At 37.0% G+C, this 16879-nt stretch overlaps 1 protein-coding gene across 1 annotated transcript in view; it reads right to left on the bottom strand.

Moving 5' to 3' along the window:
* GPR158 (G protein-coupled receptor 158) overlaps window positions 1-16879 on the bottom strand; it is a 294063-nt gene that overhangs the window by 114106 nt on the left and 163078 nt on the right. Inside the window, exon 4 of the mRNA XM_020911658.2 lies at window positions 8691-8914. Within this exon, the coding sequence (XP_020767317.2) occupies window positions 8691-8914 (224 nt within the window). The remainder of the gene's footprint in view (window positions 1-8690; window positions 8915-16879) is intronic.

Below are 16879 nucleotides of genomic sequence, written 5' to 3'. Positions count from 1 at the left end.
AATTTTTTAAAGTTATTTTTAGCATACTTAATATGTAACTGGCTTTACCACTCAAATAAGCATAAATAAATGTAAGTGCCTCAAAAGAGGAAAGGTGCTGTGGCACTCAGTAAGCATTTTATGTCTCTTAAGGCATACACAAGTATGTTATAATCTCTCTAGCTGTTCGCCATAACTCATAATTAGTTCTGCTGCCACCAGATGGAGTAGGAGGCTATTTAAATGATATTTCTTAAGAAGCACAGAATGGAAGACTTCTCTTCAGCTGAACTATTTTTCTTCCCATTCGTACCCTGACCACCACTGTGACATTCATTTACATCTATACATTTACATGCACACGCATACCCCTAAACCATTACACACAAGTTGCTCCTTGAGTCAAGGAACTAAGGAATGCTGTTGAAACGCAAAACCATGTAGTGATACAAATGAGCAGAAGAAGAAGACGTAAATCCATTTAAATGGTACCACATGAGGACTTCCCTGGTGGTCCAGTGGTTAAGACTCTGGTACTTTCATTGGAGGGGGCCAAGGTTTGATCCCTGGTTGGGAAACTAAGATCCCACATGCATACTGTGCAGCGTGGCCCAAAAGACAAAACCAAAATGGTTACCATGCAATAACTTAGTTTATTCAGTTAAGTAGTAGGCACTAAGCAATAATGATGTATAGGACATGTAAAGTTTTGACGAGGCACAAAGGAATGAGGGAAAATGAAGAATGCATGCTGACCTAGAACTTGGATTACTACTCTTGGGACCAGAGTTGGTGACATCTACTTTTTAAAGTTTAAGAAAAAAAAAGAACACACTGCATTGTAACCATATGACAGATATGCTTAGTTGCTTAGTCGTGTCTGACTCTGTGACAGTACAGCACAATACTTAACAGTTACATGAGTTACAAAGTCAAACAGATATGAATTGTTGATCCTAGATCCCCCAAATAACAGTGAATGGGTTTCTTAAATTCTCTATGATTTTGTTTATTCAAATATAAAATGACGATAATACCAACGTACATGTTGGCTGTAAGAATTCTAAAACTCTAAAGTCACAGCCTATCATGTCATATTACTTCATTTTGATCACAACACTTATTAGCCACATGATACAGTCTTCTTTTTCTTTTATTGTTTATCTCTGCCAGCCCCACACTGGAATATATACTCCTTAAGGGCACAGGTCTTATTTGTCATGTTCATCACTGCATTCTTAGTCTGGTTCAAGCACTCAACAGATGCTCAGCAGGTGGATGATAAATGGAAAGAAGGAATGGAGGGAGGCAAGCAGAGAGGGAGGGAATGAGAAGAAAAGGTGAGAAGAAGAGGTAAAAAAATGGAAAAGGCTAAAATAAAACTTTAAAAATGGTGGAAATGTGCTATTGAAGGTTGATTAAATAATTACATTAAAGTTTCTCCCATCATTTAGCATATTCTACATGATCACTTTTATGGGCTCCATATTTAAATGCATGGATGACCTAACCCAATTTTGAACATTTAATTGTCCCCAGTTTGTCTGTACTATAAATAGTGCTATGATACATACACATACACCCTGACTATATTTTTAAGTCCCTGTGCAGAGTTCTTGAATTGAAACTGTGCATTTTATGTTTATTACACAAAACCCTAAATCTCATCCAAAAGTTTCTACCAATTTACACAACCATCAGCAGTGTATTGGAACACCTAATTTCTAACATCTTTACCAACATAGGTAATTATTGTTATAAAAGTATATGTCACTGTTTGAATTTGCATTTCCTTATTACTCATGGTTACAGATAATATATTTTTATGTTTTTTTATAAATTGCTGATGGACATTCTTTGTCAATTTTTCTACTGGATATTTTTCTATTTCATATTGATTCTTAAGAGAGTTTTATCTGTTCTTAGAGTGAGAACATTAATCCTTTACCATCATATCATACCAAAACACTTTTCTCTAATTTGTTTTTAATTTTGTTTTAATTATTTAATGTTATACTTAGTCCTAAAGCTCATCCTTTACAATTCAAAATCCTAGTGACCAGAAAAAGTAGACATTCTTTACTGCTAATAAAAGTAGCTTTAAGGAAAGGTAATCTATAAGTGAGTTAAATAATTTCCATAGTAACAAGAAGAAGAAAAGATTTGAATCTCTAAACTCAAGCAGGGAGACTAAGCTCTACTCAGAGCTCATAAAACATTTTCTTGTTAACAAGGTACACTAGGGGATGCATGCTGTATGCTGAGATGAAGGCCATAATTTTTTAGGATCAAATTTCTTCTGGCACTTTTATTAATATACACCACACATACTTGTCAGAAGAAAAGTAAAAACGAATAAGAGTTGAAAGCATTATATTTTATTTGAAATACACTTGCCTTTAAATATTTAGGGAAAAGAATCTGTCAAAATACATTTTAGACTGTGTCGAGTTCAAACTACTGGAGGACTGGCTAGTAAATTATGGAATGGGATAACTCCTAGTAAACTCATTATATCTTGGATAGATAGAACAGTTCATCATCTGTAGAAATCCTGAACTTTGATAGAATTCTTTAAGAAGTGAGCCATCCTTAGAAAAACAGTTTTACAGCCATGCTTCCCACAAAGGGCCTCCAGCATCAGTAGGTTTTATTCCTTTACTTGTCCCCGGAGCCTGAAACTCCTAGTGAAGGAGAGAAGATATGTGCTACTTATGTCATTAGATTCCCTGATAGTGGCTGCTAAAGTTAGCCAATAAAGCAATCACTTTGCAGAATAAATCCATTTGCTGCCTCCGAACCCTTTTTAACAGTGCTCCAATAAACTGATGGAAGGTGGCAATCGTGTTTTAGCTCAAGTCCCACTCATCATTAGAATGATGACTAATCCTATCTAAACAGTATCTGTATTTTAAATAGGGAGGCTTTGAAACTTCCTGGAAAGCTGGAAAATTTTCAAGACTAAAACATGTGAAGCACTAACACTTTGGGCGCAGTGGCTCTGATGTTTGGAATAGGGAGGCTCGGGGCATGCTTCCTCCATCACACTCTGCCCTGCACCTAATTATAAGGCTGGGGCTGGGCCTTCAGGCTTCTTATGGCCTAAGGAAGATCATTTGAAAGTTAATTTAGAAAGCATGATTAGGGATTCCATTCCAATGGTTAAGACTTCACCTTCCAATGCAGATGGTGTGGGTTTGACCCCTGGTTGGGGAGTTAAGGTCCCGAATACCTCAGTGGCCAAAAATCCAAAACATAAAACAGAAGCAATATTGTAACAAACTCAATAAAGGCTTTAAAAATGGTCCCCAGTCAAAAAAGAAAGAAAGCAAGCATGATTATACTTCTCTAATTTTCAAGCCTAGCGCTTCAAGTTTCTTCATATATATACTTAAACATACTCCATGGAAAGAAAAAAAACTATGTAAATAATATCAGGCATCATATTACAAAATCAAACATTTCATTACACATGATTACTTCTTGTCTTCTCACCCCCTATAAGAACAAAACTGTGAAATTAAACATTGTGATACTTTTTCCTTTTGGTAACTCTTGGAATGGTTGAGAAATCCTTTCAATGAATGGGTTCTTATATACACGTAAGACATAAAAAAATTCATCTCCCAGTAGCTAGTGTGATAAGGTTCCTATTTGCAGATTGAGTACCCGCCCCGAATGGCTTACTACATGAATCAGGCTAGATTTTAGAGTATATACATTATTGCTGTTGTTTTCCAAACAATGAGTGTCCCCATTTTACACGAGATAAAAGCCACTTAGAATGATTGCTGATTAAGTACATGCCATGTAACCTCAGGGTCACACAACTAGGAAAGGAAAGCACTAGGATTTTAACTCAAACTTTTTGACCCAAAACCTTTGCAGTATAAAAAGGGAGATAAAACATAAGGAACAACTTTACAGAGATTAAAAACAGTTGCTGGATTTTAGAATATCATGAAGGTAAGGACAGCAGCTTTGATAGTGCTGAAATCTGAAAGAGTGAAGCAGAAGACAAACTTAGAAGCTTCTCAAAACACAAGGAAACACTTAAAAGATAATACAGTGAGAATATGAAAAAAAAAAAAGAGAGAAAGCCTGGAGACCCAACCTATACTTAACAGGAAGTCCTAAAAGAGAAGCCTAGAAGAACTAGAGAAGCAGAGATAATATAAGAATTAACACAGAAGAGATTTCCCAGTATCAGAAGAAAGCTCCGTATGAAATCTGAGAGTAAGGATCATATTTTTTGCAAACTCAATGAAGAAGAACCACATTGTGATGGTAAAAGTAAAGAAAGAAGTCAGTAAGCATTCAGACAGGAGATTTTGTTGCATAAAAGACCAAAAGTGGGCAATCCTGGAAACTGTCAAAAACGTTCAGTTCTAAAAGATAAAGGGAGCAGCAATAATGGAACTCTGAAATCCCCAAGTTCTTCCCCTAACCAAGGTGTTGCCATGTAAAAGCCACAGTTGGTGGGTGGGTCAAATATAACATAGGCACAAAGTTACCCTTTTCTGAATAAACTTGAAGATACAGATATTTAATAATGATAAAAGATGAGTCAAAGTTACGACTCAAAGGGAAAAAAATCACATTTTGAAAGGTCTTATGATGAGCTACTAAACCAAATAAACATTTGGAAGAAGTCTAAATCATAAATCTAAATGCAGTGAGAGCCAAACTATTTTAAAGAACTGCTTTCCCTTTGAAACTAATGATGGCTTTTATTGAAAATTGACTGAAATGAATTATAGATTAATGTAGTAAAATGGGATGGGGGAAATGAGGAAAAATAAAAGTGCCAAATTTCTCATTTACATTCAGAAAAGTGAAGTGAAAAATAAAAGAACCAAATTTCTCATTTACATTCAATAAAGGAGAGTGAAAATAAATGTTGTGATATTGTGTGATATTTTAAGAGTTCAATAGAATTTAAATATCTGGTAAGAGTCAAGCTCAACATTGTAGACCTCATGAAAACAGAAACTGAGGGAAATATTATCTATCATAAACCGATGAAAACACATAACATCGTCTTATGTTCAGTGTAACAGTTGGCCAGTATTAGAACAAAGTTTCAGAAGAAAATTTTGTAAATTTTTGTAAATTTTTTTCTGAAAAATTTATAGAAGTTTTCAGAAAACTATGGAACTTCTATAAAACCCCTATAGCCCTCTGCACTGAAGATACCAGTTCTTAACTTCGAACCATTCTACTCTTTTTCACGTGTTATGCTACACCTCCCTTCCACAGATGTCAGAGAAAATGAAATACACGAAAGACTTAAGCATAAAAGGAAAATCACAGACTTGTTATTAATTCAGATTATAAAAGATAATATATGAGAGTATCCATTTAATTGAAAGACAATATAAATCATAAAATCGATTTGTAAAAAGTGATATATCATAAGGGAGACAAAAGTTTGAAAACTACAAAACACTACTGAAAGAAATGAAGGAATACATGAATAAGTATAAAGACATTCTGTGCTCATGGACTGAAAGACTTAATTCAGTTAAGACGACAATCTAGGCAAAGAAACTTACAGATTCAATGCACTCCCTATTAAAAAATTCCAGTAACGTTTTGACAGAAAAATGCATCCTAAAATTCAGATGGAATCTCATGGGACTCAAAAAATGACCTTGAAAAGAACAAATCTGGAGGCTTTACACATCCTAATTTCAAAACTTACTACAAAGTTACAGTAATCAAAATAGTATAGTCCTTACATAAAGGCATAGATCAAATGGAACAGACTCGAGAGTCCAGAAATAAACTCAAATGTGTATGGTCAAGTGATCTTTCATAAAAGTGCCAGGACCACTTAATGGGGAAAAGATAGTCTCTTCAACAAACAGTGCTGAGAAAACTAGGTTTTCAAATGCAAAAGAAGGAAGTTGGGCCCTTAACTTACAACAAATACAAAAATTAACTAAATCTGGATTGAAATCTAAATGTAAGGCCTAAAATGATAAAATTCCTACAAGAAAACACAGCAGGAAAGTGTCATGACATTGACTTTGGGAATGATTTCTCAGAGATTACACCAGAAGTACAGGCAATCAAAGAAAACATAGGTAATTGGAATCCATTAGAACTTAAAACTTTTAGGCCATCAAAGGAAAGTTAAAAGATAACCCACGGGATGGGAGAAAATGTTTGCAAGGCATCTATGTGATAAGTGTAATACTCAGAATACATGAAGAACTCCTACAACTCAGCAATGAACAACCAACCAATTCAAAAGTGGACCGAAGACTTGAATAGACATTTCTGCAAAGAAGATATACCAAAAAGTACATGAAAAAATGCTAGACTGCCACTAACCTGAAGGAAAAAGCAAATTGAAACTACAATGAAAATTCACTTCAGATTCATTAGGATGGCTATTACAAAACAAACAAACAAAAAAAAAAATCCAGAAAATAGTAAGCGCTGGTGAGGATGCAAAGGAATTGGAACCCTCATAAATTGTTGGTGAAAATATCAAGTTGTCTGGCCTCTGTGGAAAACAGTTGCAACCCCATGGACTGTAACACACCAGGCTCCTCTGTCCTCCACTATCTACTGGAGTTTGCTCAGATTCATGTCCATTGAGTCAATGATGCTATCTAACCATCTCATCATCTGCTGCCCCCTTCTCCTGTTGCCCTCAATCTTTCCCAGCATCAGGGTCTTTTCCAATATTACTCATTGATGAAAAGAAATGAGCACTAGGTGGCTCAGTCAGTAAAGAATCTGCCTGTAATGCAGGAGACAAGGGTTCAATCCTTGAGTCAGGGAAGATCCCGGGGAGAAAGAAATGGCAACACACTCCAGTATTCTTGACTGGAAAATTCCATGGACAGAGGAACCTGGCGGGCTACAGTTAGTGGGGTCGCAAGAGCTGGACATGACTTAGCAACTAAACCACCAAAAGAAATGAAGCTCTGATACACACTACAACATAGATAAATATGCTAGGTGAAATAAGCCAAACACAAAAAGACAAATAGTGTAAAAGTCCACTTATACAAGGTACTCTGAAAAGACAGATTTACAGAGACAGAAAGCAGAATAAAGGTTACCAGGGATTAGTAGAACAGGGAGTTGTTTAATGGTTACAGAGTTTGGTTTGGGATGATGCAAAGGTTCTGGAAATGAATAGTGGTGATGCATAGTGATGTCAATGTATTTAATGCCACTTAATTGTACAGTTAAAGATGGTAAATTTTATGTTATGTGTATTTTACAATAAAAAAATAGTACATCTCTCCTTTTCTCACCAAAATAGGCATTAGAACATCATAATTAGCCTAGTAGAATTTCAGCCACATTCTACATTAAAACATCTAATTTTCCAAACCAAAAATGAGCACTTAGAAAATCACTTGTCAATTAATTTCTAATTTAAAAAAAGAAATTATTACAGGACTGGAAGGGAAAATATAAACTGTAGTATGTTCCCTTTAAAAAATGACTATCACTATTTTTTCCAAACCACTGAGCTCAAACAAAACATGTTAAAATAGTACTAAGAATAAATCAAGCAAAAGATTATTTTCAAAAGTGGAATAAGCTGTTGTACCTTCCAGTATACCTTCTTTCTTTGAAATTTTCACTCAAAAATAAATTGTACTAACACTTCACATTATTAAGATGTAAGAAGCTATGCTCTCTCTTCAGAATAGCTAATAGGAAAAGATGTGACCTGTCATAATATTTGGTTAAAAAAAAGATAATTTCTAAATATTTAATATTCAGGATATTTAAAATAATATTTTAAAAATTGCCACTGCTTTAGAAGAACTTGCTGAGCTCAAAATCACTCACAGTTTATTGACAGATTTATTCTTTAACCTAGGACAAATGCATATAATTATTTCCTTAAATGTTTGTCCACAGAAATTTAACTTACTCTGTGGTGTTGTATTATCAGCCTCGACCAAAAACATAGCAGAATTTAGTTTGTGTTTAAAATGATACAATGTATATAGGGTTATCGTTACCATCTTTTTAAATTCCATATATATGCGTTAGTATACTGTATTGGTCTTTATCTTTCTGGTTACTTCACATGTAAATCCATGGCTGATTCATGTCAATGTATGGCAAAAACCACTACAATACTGTAAAGTAATTAGCCTCCAACTAATAAAAATAAATGGAAAAAATAATAATAAATTAAAATTTTAAAATTAATTAATTTAAAAATGATACAATGTTTAATAACCTTTGACCAATGATTGCTGGTACCTACCAACTACAGAGTTGATATGTTAGGCATGAGCAAACCTCATTGAACTTAAGATACTCATAATGAGACTAAGTAATCTGGTTTTAGAGTCTGCACACTTATCTGTGAAAAGCAACAAATAACACAAAGTTTTCTACACACGAAAAAAATTAACGATATGTTGGGAACTGGCTAAAGAAATTCTTTGAGAAGCCAAAGAGATGATATAAAAGGGTCTCTTGAGGGTTTTGAGCTTCAGGCTAAACAGGGAGAAACATTCTTCAGAAGAAATTGTTATAATAAAGTTTCATATTTTCAAATCCTGTTTCTCCTGAGAAGCTAGTGGTATTTCATGCTCTAGTCGTATTATAGAAAGACTTCGGCTTAATAGAGAAGCAACTAGGATTTGGAACAATTCTATTGGCCTAAGAAGAGGTCAGTTCACAATAAAAAGGAAGATCATAACCAGGGTACCTGGGTTTACCTTGGCTTTGCGAAAACGGTAGACCACCAGCATGCTCACGAAGTCCAGCAGCATACACAGGGCTTGAAAGGAGATGATAGCCAGTCGCAAGTACTTATCTTCCTGGACAAAGCAGGGGCTGTCGTCAGCACAGTAGGGGCAGCCCTCACTGCATGGCAGGCAGACATGGACTTCTTCTGACACGTCCTTGGCACTTTCTACAAAATGGTGATCCGGGCCCCTTCCTGAAAATTCCAGATAAAACCAGGGTCACTGCACCTTGGAGGCAGGTGAGACAGCGTACACAGTCAAAACACATCCTCACTTCTTCATTCTTTTTCCCTCTTACTAAAAACCTTTCTTCAACCTCTTGCTCAGAGAGTTACTTTGCCTTTAGACTCAAACAGAATTCTTTTCATCCTTTTGATTTAAAAAAAAAAAAATGTCATTCAGAACCATTGAGGAAAATTAGCAAAAATGGAACTAAAACTCCTCAGAGGCAGGGAACAGTTTTCTTTATTTCACTATCTTCCACTCCCTAATGGAAACTCCCTTTGGTCACAAACCATATTCTATAAATATTTGCTAAAGAATTAACCAGAAAAAAAAGGATGAGAAAGTTGTGTCATTCTGGTACCAAGTAAACATACACAACACTTTTGGAACTTCTTGACCTAGATGGCACAGAATCTGAAATGAGGCTTTGATTGCTCTTTAATCCAGCAGGGATTTCATCCACCAAGTTCATTAGGTCTAAATTGGATAAAATGGTACTTAATCGACAGTTGTAGTGTGCAATTGCCTAATGATGGTTCATCCTCTGCTCAGAGGACAATCCATACTTACAGGCTATCGTGTCATTTCCCACTCTGCACACCCATAGGACATTTCCACACTATTAACTAACTGCTGATACTGATCTACCTTTAATTTTAGATTCCTGTGTTAAGTCTATCAAACTTAACTTAGCCCTGAAGCCCAAGAAGTAAGACTTCTCTTTAAATGTTGAGTTTGCATGCTCTGTCACTTCAGTCATAGCCAACTCTTTGTGACCCCATAGACCATAGTCCCCCAGGTTCCTCTGTCCATGGGGTTCTCCAGGCAAGAATACTGAAGTGGACTGCCATGCCCTCCCCCAGGGGGTCTTCCCAACTCAGGGAATGAACCCATGTCTCTTGGGTCTCCTGTGCTGCAGGAGGACTCTTTACCCACTGAGCCACCATTTAGCACTGACAAATACGCAGTTAATAATATACACTTAAAAATCCTCAAACCTATTTCCAATCCTGACCTCAACATGAAAGATGTGAATATGTATGCAGCTTAGTATATAACACAACCACACAGCTCAGTATATAACACAACTTTGACTGACTGAGGAATTTGCAAAATTTGTTCTGGTTAACAGTATTTTAAAAACACAGTTTAACAGAAAATCTTTATTAGTTTCAACTCCTGTTCAGTTCAGTTCAGTCACTCAGTTGCGTCTCTTTGAGACCCCATGGACTTCAGCAAACCGGGCTTCCCTGTCCATTACCAACTCCTGGAGCTTGCTCAAACTCATGTCCATCGAGTCAGTGATGCCATCCAACCATCATATCCTCTGTTGTCCTCTTCTCCTCCTGCCTTCAATCTTTCCCACAATCAGGGTCTTTTCAAATGAATCAGTTCTTCACATCGGGTGGCCAAAGTATTAGAGCTTCAGCATCAGTCCTTCCAATGAATATTCAGGACTGATTTCCTTTAGGATGGACTGGTTTGATCTCCTTGTAGTCCAAGGGACTCTCAACAGTCTTCTCCAACACTACAGTTCAAAAGGATCAATTGTGAATCGGTGCTTAGCTTTCTTATGGTCCAAGTCTCACATCCATACATGACCACTGGACTCCTGCTGAAGGTTCACAATCTTTATAAAATATATTTTTGTCTTCATTTCTTCCTTAATAAACACAATAGCAGACATAATTGAGTATCTTTTTGTTGGTGCAGGATATATTACTGCTTAAAACTCTTCACTCTGTTACACAGTGAAAAGTGTATGAATTTCAGTGTCCAGCAGATAAGGCTCCCATTCCTAGACAGCTCTGAGACATTAGGCAACTCACCTGACCACTTTGGGTCTTAGCTTATTTGTGTATGAAATATGAATTGCTGTGGGATTAAATGTAGTAATGTATGTAAATCACAATGCCTGGCTTTCTCTTCTCCAAATCTGGGAGATGCAAAGAGAAATTAGGGATCCATTCGTATTTTAAAGAAAGGTATTACTGCTCAAAACCAAGCAGGTTACAAGAAAGAACTGAGATATGGAGGGAGTCAGTGGGAATAAGCCCCACTGCAGACAAGTTGAATTTGATGTCCAACTCATTGTTCAGGAGAAATATACAAGAAGTGAGAAATAATGCAAGACTAGAGACTGGGAGAAGAATCAATGTCAGTGAAAGAACCCACAGAGAGCTCTGGGAGTAGACAAATTATTTATTAAGGATTTCAAAGAGGAAGAATCTAAACAAGTAGAAGTTCTCCAATGTCATAGAAGAAAATGGATTTACTGGAACATGCTGGAATGTGATCAGAGAGGATGCCTGAGGAAAGACTATGAAGTTTAATGATTACTGAAACCTTCATTGACCTTTAAGACAGTAGTTTCCAGACAGTGGCAGAGATTGAAATTAGGTTGTCAGAGCCAAAAGAATAAATATATGATAAAAATATAGTTTCAATAAATGTTCCATTGAGTTAAAAAAAAACAGTTCATGGTTAATAGGAATAATAATGGGCTCAAAAAAGGGATTTTGGTCTTGCAGAGCAAACTAACACAAGCAATCAACAATAAGTAAATAATTTAGTCTGTTAAAACTGAGTGGTGCCAATAGAGCCAATATTTTATAGTAACTATAACAGAACATAATCTTAAAAAATTGCAAATCACTATTTTATACACCTGTAATATGTAATATTGGACAGCAACTATACTTCCATTTAAATAAATAAATAAACTTTGAATAATATTAAAAGACACACACACACACCAAGTGAGAAGTGCAGAAAGGAAAAATGAGTGGAACAAGGTCAGGGCAATCAGACATGCCAGAGTGAGAATTACAATTTTAAATTAAGTGGTTGGGATAGACCTCATTCTATAAGTGATATCTGCGCAAATATCTGAAAGAGGTAAGGGAGTTAGCTACTCTGACCTGTAGCCAGTACAAAGATCCTGAAGGGGGTGCATACCTGGCATATAGAAGGGAGAACAAAGAGTCTGCTGTCACTGGAGTGGATTGAGTGTAGGGCAGTGTGGTGGAAGGCAAAGTCAGAAAAGTAACAGGTCCAGATCATACATGGCGCCCTGGGCCACTGTAAAGGCCTGGATTCTTCCCTCAGTAAAAGAGAGAGCCACAGCAGGGTTCTGGGTGAGCGAGTGACATGATATGCCTTGTGTTGTTAAAGGATTACTTTAATTATGAAGAATATACAGCAGCAGGCAAGTGTAGAAGTGGGGAGATTTGTCAGAAGCTGTTGAGAATAATCCAGGTGAAACTCGACAGCTGCTGGGGCCACAGTGCAACAGTAAAAGCTGGCTGGATTCAAATGCATTTTGAAGGTGGAATCAACAAAATTTTCTGATGAGTTGGCTAAGGAATGATGGAGAAAGAAAAGAATCTGGAGTGATTCCCAGGTGTCTGGTATGAATCAGGGGATGGAGGAAGTTGCTAACAACCAACATGGAGAAGAATGGTTGTGGGCAAGTCTTTGGAGAAGATTGCAAGTTCAAACTTGACATTTCAGTGTGAAAATATCTACTAGAGACCCAAGTGATAATGTTAAGTACGCATCTTGCTATATTGGGTTTGGAATTTGGAAGAAAGGTCTAGAAGGAAGATAAAAATACAAAGGTCACGGGAATTTAGACAGTGTTTAGAGCCAAGAGAAGGAATGCAGACAGGGAAGTCTCCCAGGACTCGCCAGTATTAATGCCACACAAAATCCTTAATCACAGAAAACTTTCCTTGGCTGTGATTCATATTTTTAAAGGGCACTGTATTATTTCTCTCCACAACTGCAAACGTAAAAAGCTTCAACAGAAAAGCAACCAACCAACCAATAAATAAATATTTTCTTTGGATTTAAATATGACCTCCCACTGTCAAAAGAGCTAAAGCTGCTGTCCTGGTTTGGGTCTTCCAAAAGCAGAGCCTGAGACAATGATCTGGATACCGATAACTTATCTGGAAGATGATTTAACATATGACCCTGCAATCCTATTCCTGGGCATATATCCTGAGGAAAACATGGTCCAAAAGGATACATGCACCCCGATGTTCATAGCAGCACTGTTTACAATAGCCAAGACATGGAAGCAACCTAAATGTCCATTAACAGAGAAAGATGTGGTACATACATACAATAGAACGTTACTCAGCCATTAAAAATAATGAAATAATTCCATTTGCAGCAACATAGATGGACCCAGATATTGTCATACTGAGTGAAGTAAGTCAGACAAAGAAATACAAATATCGTATGATATCACTCATAAGCAGAATCTAAACAATGATACAAATGAACTTATTTACAAGCCAGAAAACAGACCTCACAGACTTAGAGAACAAACTTATGGCTACTGGGAGGGAAGGGTGGAGGAAAGCATGGTTAAAGAATTTGGGACTGACATGTACTTACTGCCATATTTACAATGGATAACCAACAAGGACCAAGTGTAGAGCACAGGGAACCCTGTTAAGTATATTGTAATAACCTAAAAGGGAAAATAATTCAAAAAAGAATAGATACATGGATATGTATAACTGAATCACTTTGCTGTATGCATGAAACTAAACACTGTTAATCACCTATACTCCAAAAAAAATTAAAAAGTTTTTAGAAATTAATTTTTTAAAAAGTCATTATTAAGTTGGATGTCACTGTAGGTAATGTGGGCTCCATTTTTCCAGGAGTGCTCTAAAAAGTGCATGTAATGCTCCTCAGATTTGTCTCTGCAAAGGACAGAGGCGGGAGTATTTAGGCAGCAACTACCAATCCCAGTCCCACTGGTTGACATCTGTTCCCAGAGGACTTCAGTATGCGCACCCTCTTAAACAAGTGCTGGGCAATCTTAGAGGGCTTCAGCGGAAGCCCTGAGGCAGAAAAGAAATTCTGGACACACTTGCAGTGAGATCCTGGGAGCACGCCCCCAACCATCATAGTAGCTAACATCTGAGGAACATCAAGAGTATATGATGCAGGGTGTGAGGGTGTGTACACGTGTCTGCACGCATGCACACACAAAATGGCTTCTAAGTCACAAACTCAAATGGGATACAATTTGAATGGTGTCCCCTGGATTTGAAGACCATGCTCACCATAAGCTGGAGTGAGAGAGAAAAGCAAGCCTAGGACTTGTAGGCCTCACAGACAACTCTAATTATGTTGTTAAACACGTTCCTACATGTTAGCAAAGTGAATTACTTTGCAGAAGCAGTTTATTCTTGCCTGTGGTCTTTTCCTTTATAATACTGCATCTCAATGCATTTATTAAAGATAATACAATGAATTCCTCCCAGTTTAAACTGTCGCATTTAAAGAGTTGAACCCTCTCAAGTTCGTGTTTGATTATACAGACTGAAGCCAAATCGCACTATGGTGATTGGGTTCTGGGTTGATTAAACTACCCAAATCAGAGGCTCAATGAGCTTAAATCATCACCAAAGGAAAAAACCTTAATTTCATGTTAAGAAAAAATAAAAGGAAGAACAGTTTTTCTTTTCACATTTTCCTAAATTCAACGACTGATATTTTTAGTGTATTGTCAAAAGACACATAAGGCATTCTGCAACACTCTAAACTTTTGGGTTTAAATCAGTTCTTTGTTTCCTTTTGGTAAGACATATCCAAGGATTAGGGAAAAAAAAAGAAAAAAAATATTTCTCCTGCAATTAAAAATGGAGTATATTCTCTGTGAAATTTATTTTTGTGTGTATTAGATGCTGGGATTTCCTGGCAGCTCAGCTGGTGGAGAATCCACCTGCAATTCATGAGACCCTGGTTCAATTCCTGGGTCAGGAAGAGCCCCTGGAAAAGGGATAGGCTACCCACTCCAGTAGTCTTGAGCTTCCCTGGTGGTTCAGACGGTAAAGAATTCGCATGCAATGTGGGAGACCTGGATTTGATCCCCGGGTTGGGAAGATCCCCTGGAGAAGGGAAAGGCTACCCACTCCAGTATTCTCGCCTGGAGAATTCCATGGACAGAGAAGCCTGGCAGGCTACAGCCCATGGGATCGCAAAGAGTTGGACATAACTGAGCAACTTTCACTTTCATTAGATGCCATCACCAACTCAATGGATATAAGTTTGAGCAAGCTCCAGGAGATGGTGAAGGACAGGGAAGCCTGGCGTGCTGCAGTCCATGCGGTCGCAGAGTCGGAGATGACTGAGAAACTGAACCACAACAACAAAAATGCACATAATTAAATTACATTATATATATGTATATAAAGTAGGCTCTCTTCTTTCATTCTTTATTTTACTAGAAAATCTTATTTCTAAATCAGACTTACATACCATCTGCCTATGAGAGAAAGACAGACATTTCTTTCACTAACCCAATTTTGTCACACATCTTTTTCCTAAGTATGGTCCCCTTTACATTCATCTATTTCATTGTTCATAAATCAAAGTTCTTTCACAGTGATCACAATGTCCACCACTCCTAGTTTACCAGAGAGACTGTTACTTGTGTAGATTCACCCTGCTGAAACAGAGAACGTGAGGGAGAATTCAGGAAAACAAGAATCTCAGATGAGCCTATCGCAAAGTCCATTTCTGGGGTCCAAATATCAATTATCCTGCTCCATTATTGTCTTTACCAACCTATTACCTCGAGGCCCACAGGAACACAGAGAATGGTTCATCCAGACCCACTCTCTCTGCCCACGTCTCTCCCTCATGCTCCAAGCCCTTATGACTGTCTTTAATTGCCTGTGTTCCTCTGCCGTGTTTACTGCTAGAGTTTCAGAGATTCATATGCTGAATCCAAATAAACCGAAAACTCTCTAAAATAAGACTATGGTTTTATATTCTTATTTTCAAACCTAGATTAAAATGACAAAAGACCCAGTGTATACTGGGCTATAAAATATCATCATGAGTACAGGACATATCACAGAGAAGCCCATACAATCTATTAAGTAAGATTCTTTCCTCAAGTAGGACTAAAATAATGAAAGTGAAAGTTAGTTGCTCAGTTGTGTCCGATTCTTTGTGATCCCATAGACTGTAGCCTGCCCAGCTCCTCTGTCCATGGGATTCTGCAGGCCAGAATACTGGAGTGGGTTGCCATTTCATTCTTCAGGGGATCTTCCCTACCCACAGACCAAATCAGACACTCCTGCATTGCAGGCAGATTCTTTACCAACTGAGCCACTAGGGAAGCCAAGTAGGACTAAAATAATAGCTAGCAGGTATCATGCCTACTGAAATAATAGCAGCTAGATACAGGGTTGGAAATTGACATAATTCCAAAGAATTCTATATTTCCTGATATAAGGTAATACTACACTGGTTAAATGAGTGTTTCAGTATTCATGGAGAAAAAGAAATTTCTTAGAAGATAAATTATGATACCATTTTATTATTTGTGCTCAAAATAATCACAAGATCAACTCACAAATGTCAAATAGTGAAGGACTGTCATGAGAAACTTCTCTTTAACAACTGCCTTCACTTTACTTAAGGACTATGAAATCATGAGATGCTATAAGGGGCACAAAGTGTTAAAATGGAGAGAAAGCAAAATTGAAAGTAAGATACTTTGCTTCTGAAGCTAATAAAAAAACTAAAATTAAGAATATAGCTTTTTACCTTTAAGTGTTTCTTGTAGGATGCAAAGCACAATTAAGCAACCTGGTTCCAAAAATATTTCATTAATTTATGTTGAAGTTCTCTATCTAGGACAAAGGAATATATGCAGCTAGTAGAAATCATACTACTATAGATAATAATAATGGGCTTATTGTTCATCTACTGAATGGCACCTTGAATTTATGATGGTTTAAAATGTTAAGTTCCTGCCATATGACCCAGCAATCCCACTTCTGTGCATACACACCGAAGAAACCAGATCTGAAAGAGACACGTGCACCGCAATGTTCATCGCAGCACTGTTTATAATAGCCAGGACATGGAAGCAACCTAGATGTCCATCAGCAGAC

This window comes from Odocoileus virginianus, chromosome 9 (genome assembly GCF_023699985.2).
Source record: "Odocoileus virginianus isolate 20LAN1187 ecotype Illinois chromosome 9, Ovbor_1.2, whole genome shotgun sequence".
In the NCBI taxonomy this organism is placed as follows: Eukaryota; Metazoa; Chordata; class Mammalia; order Artiodactyla; family Cervidae; genus Odocoileus; species Odocoileus virginianus.
The sequence above is the reverse complement of the archived record's forward strand: the minus strand, read 5'-3'. Positions and strand labels throughout refer to the sequence as shown.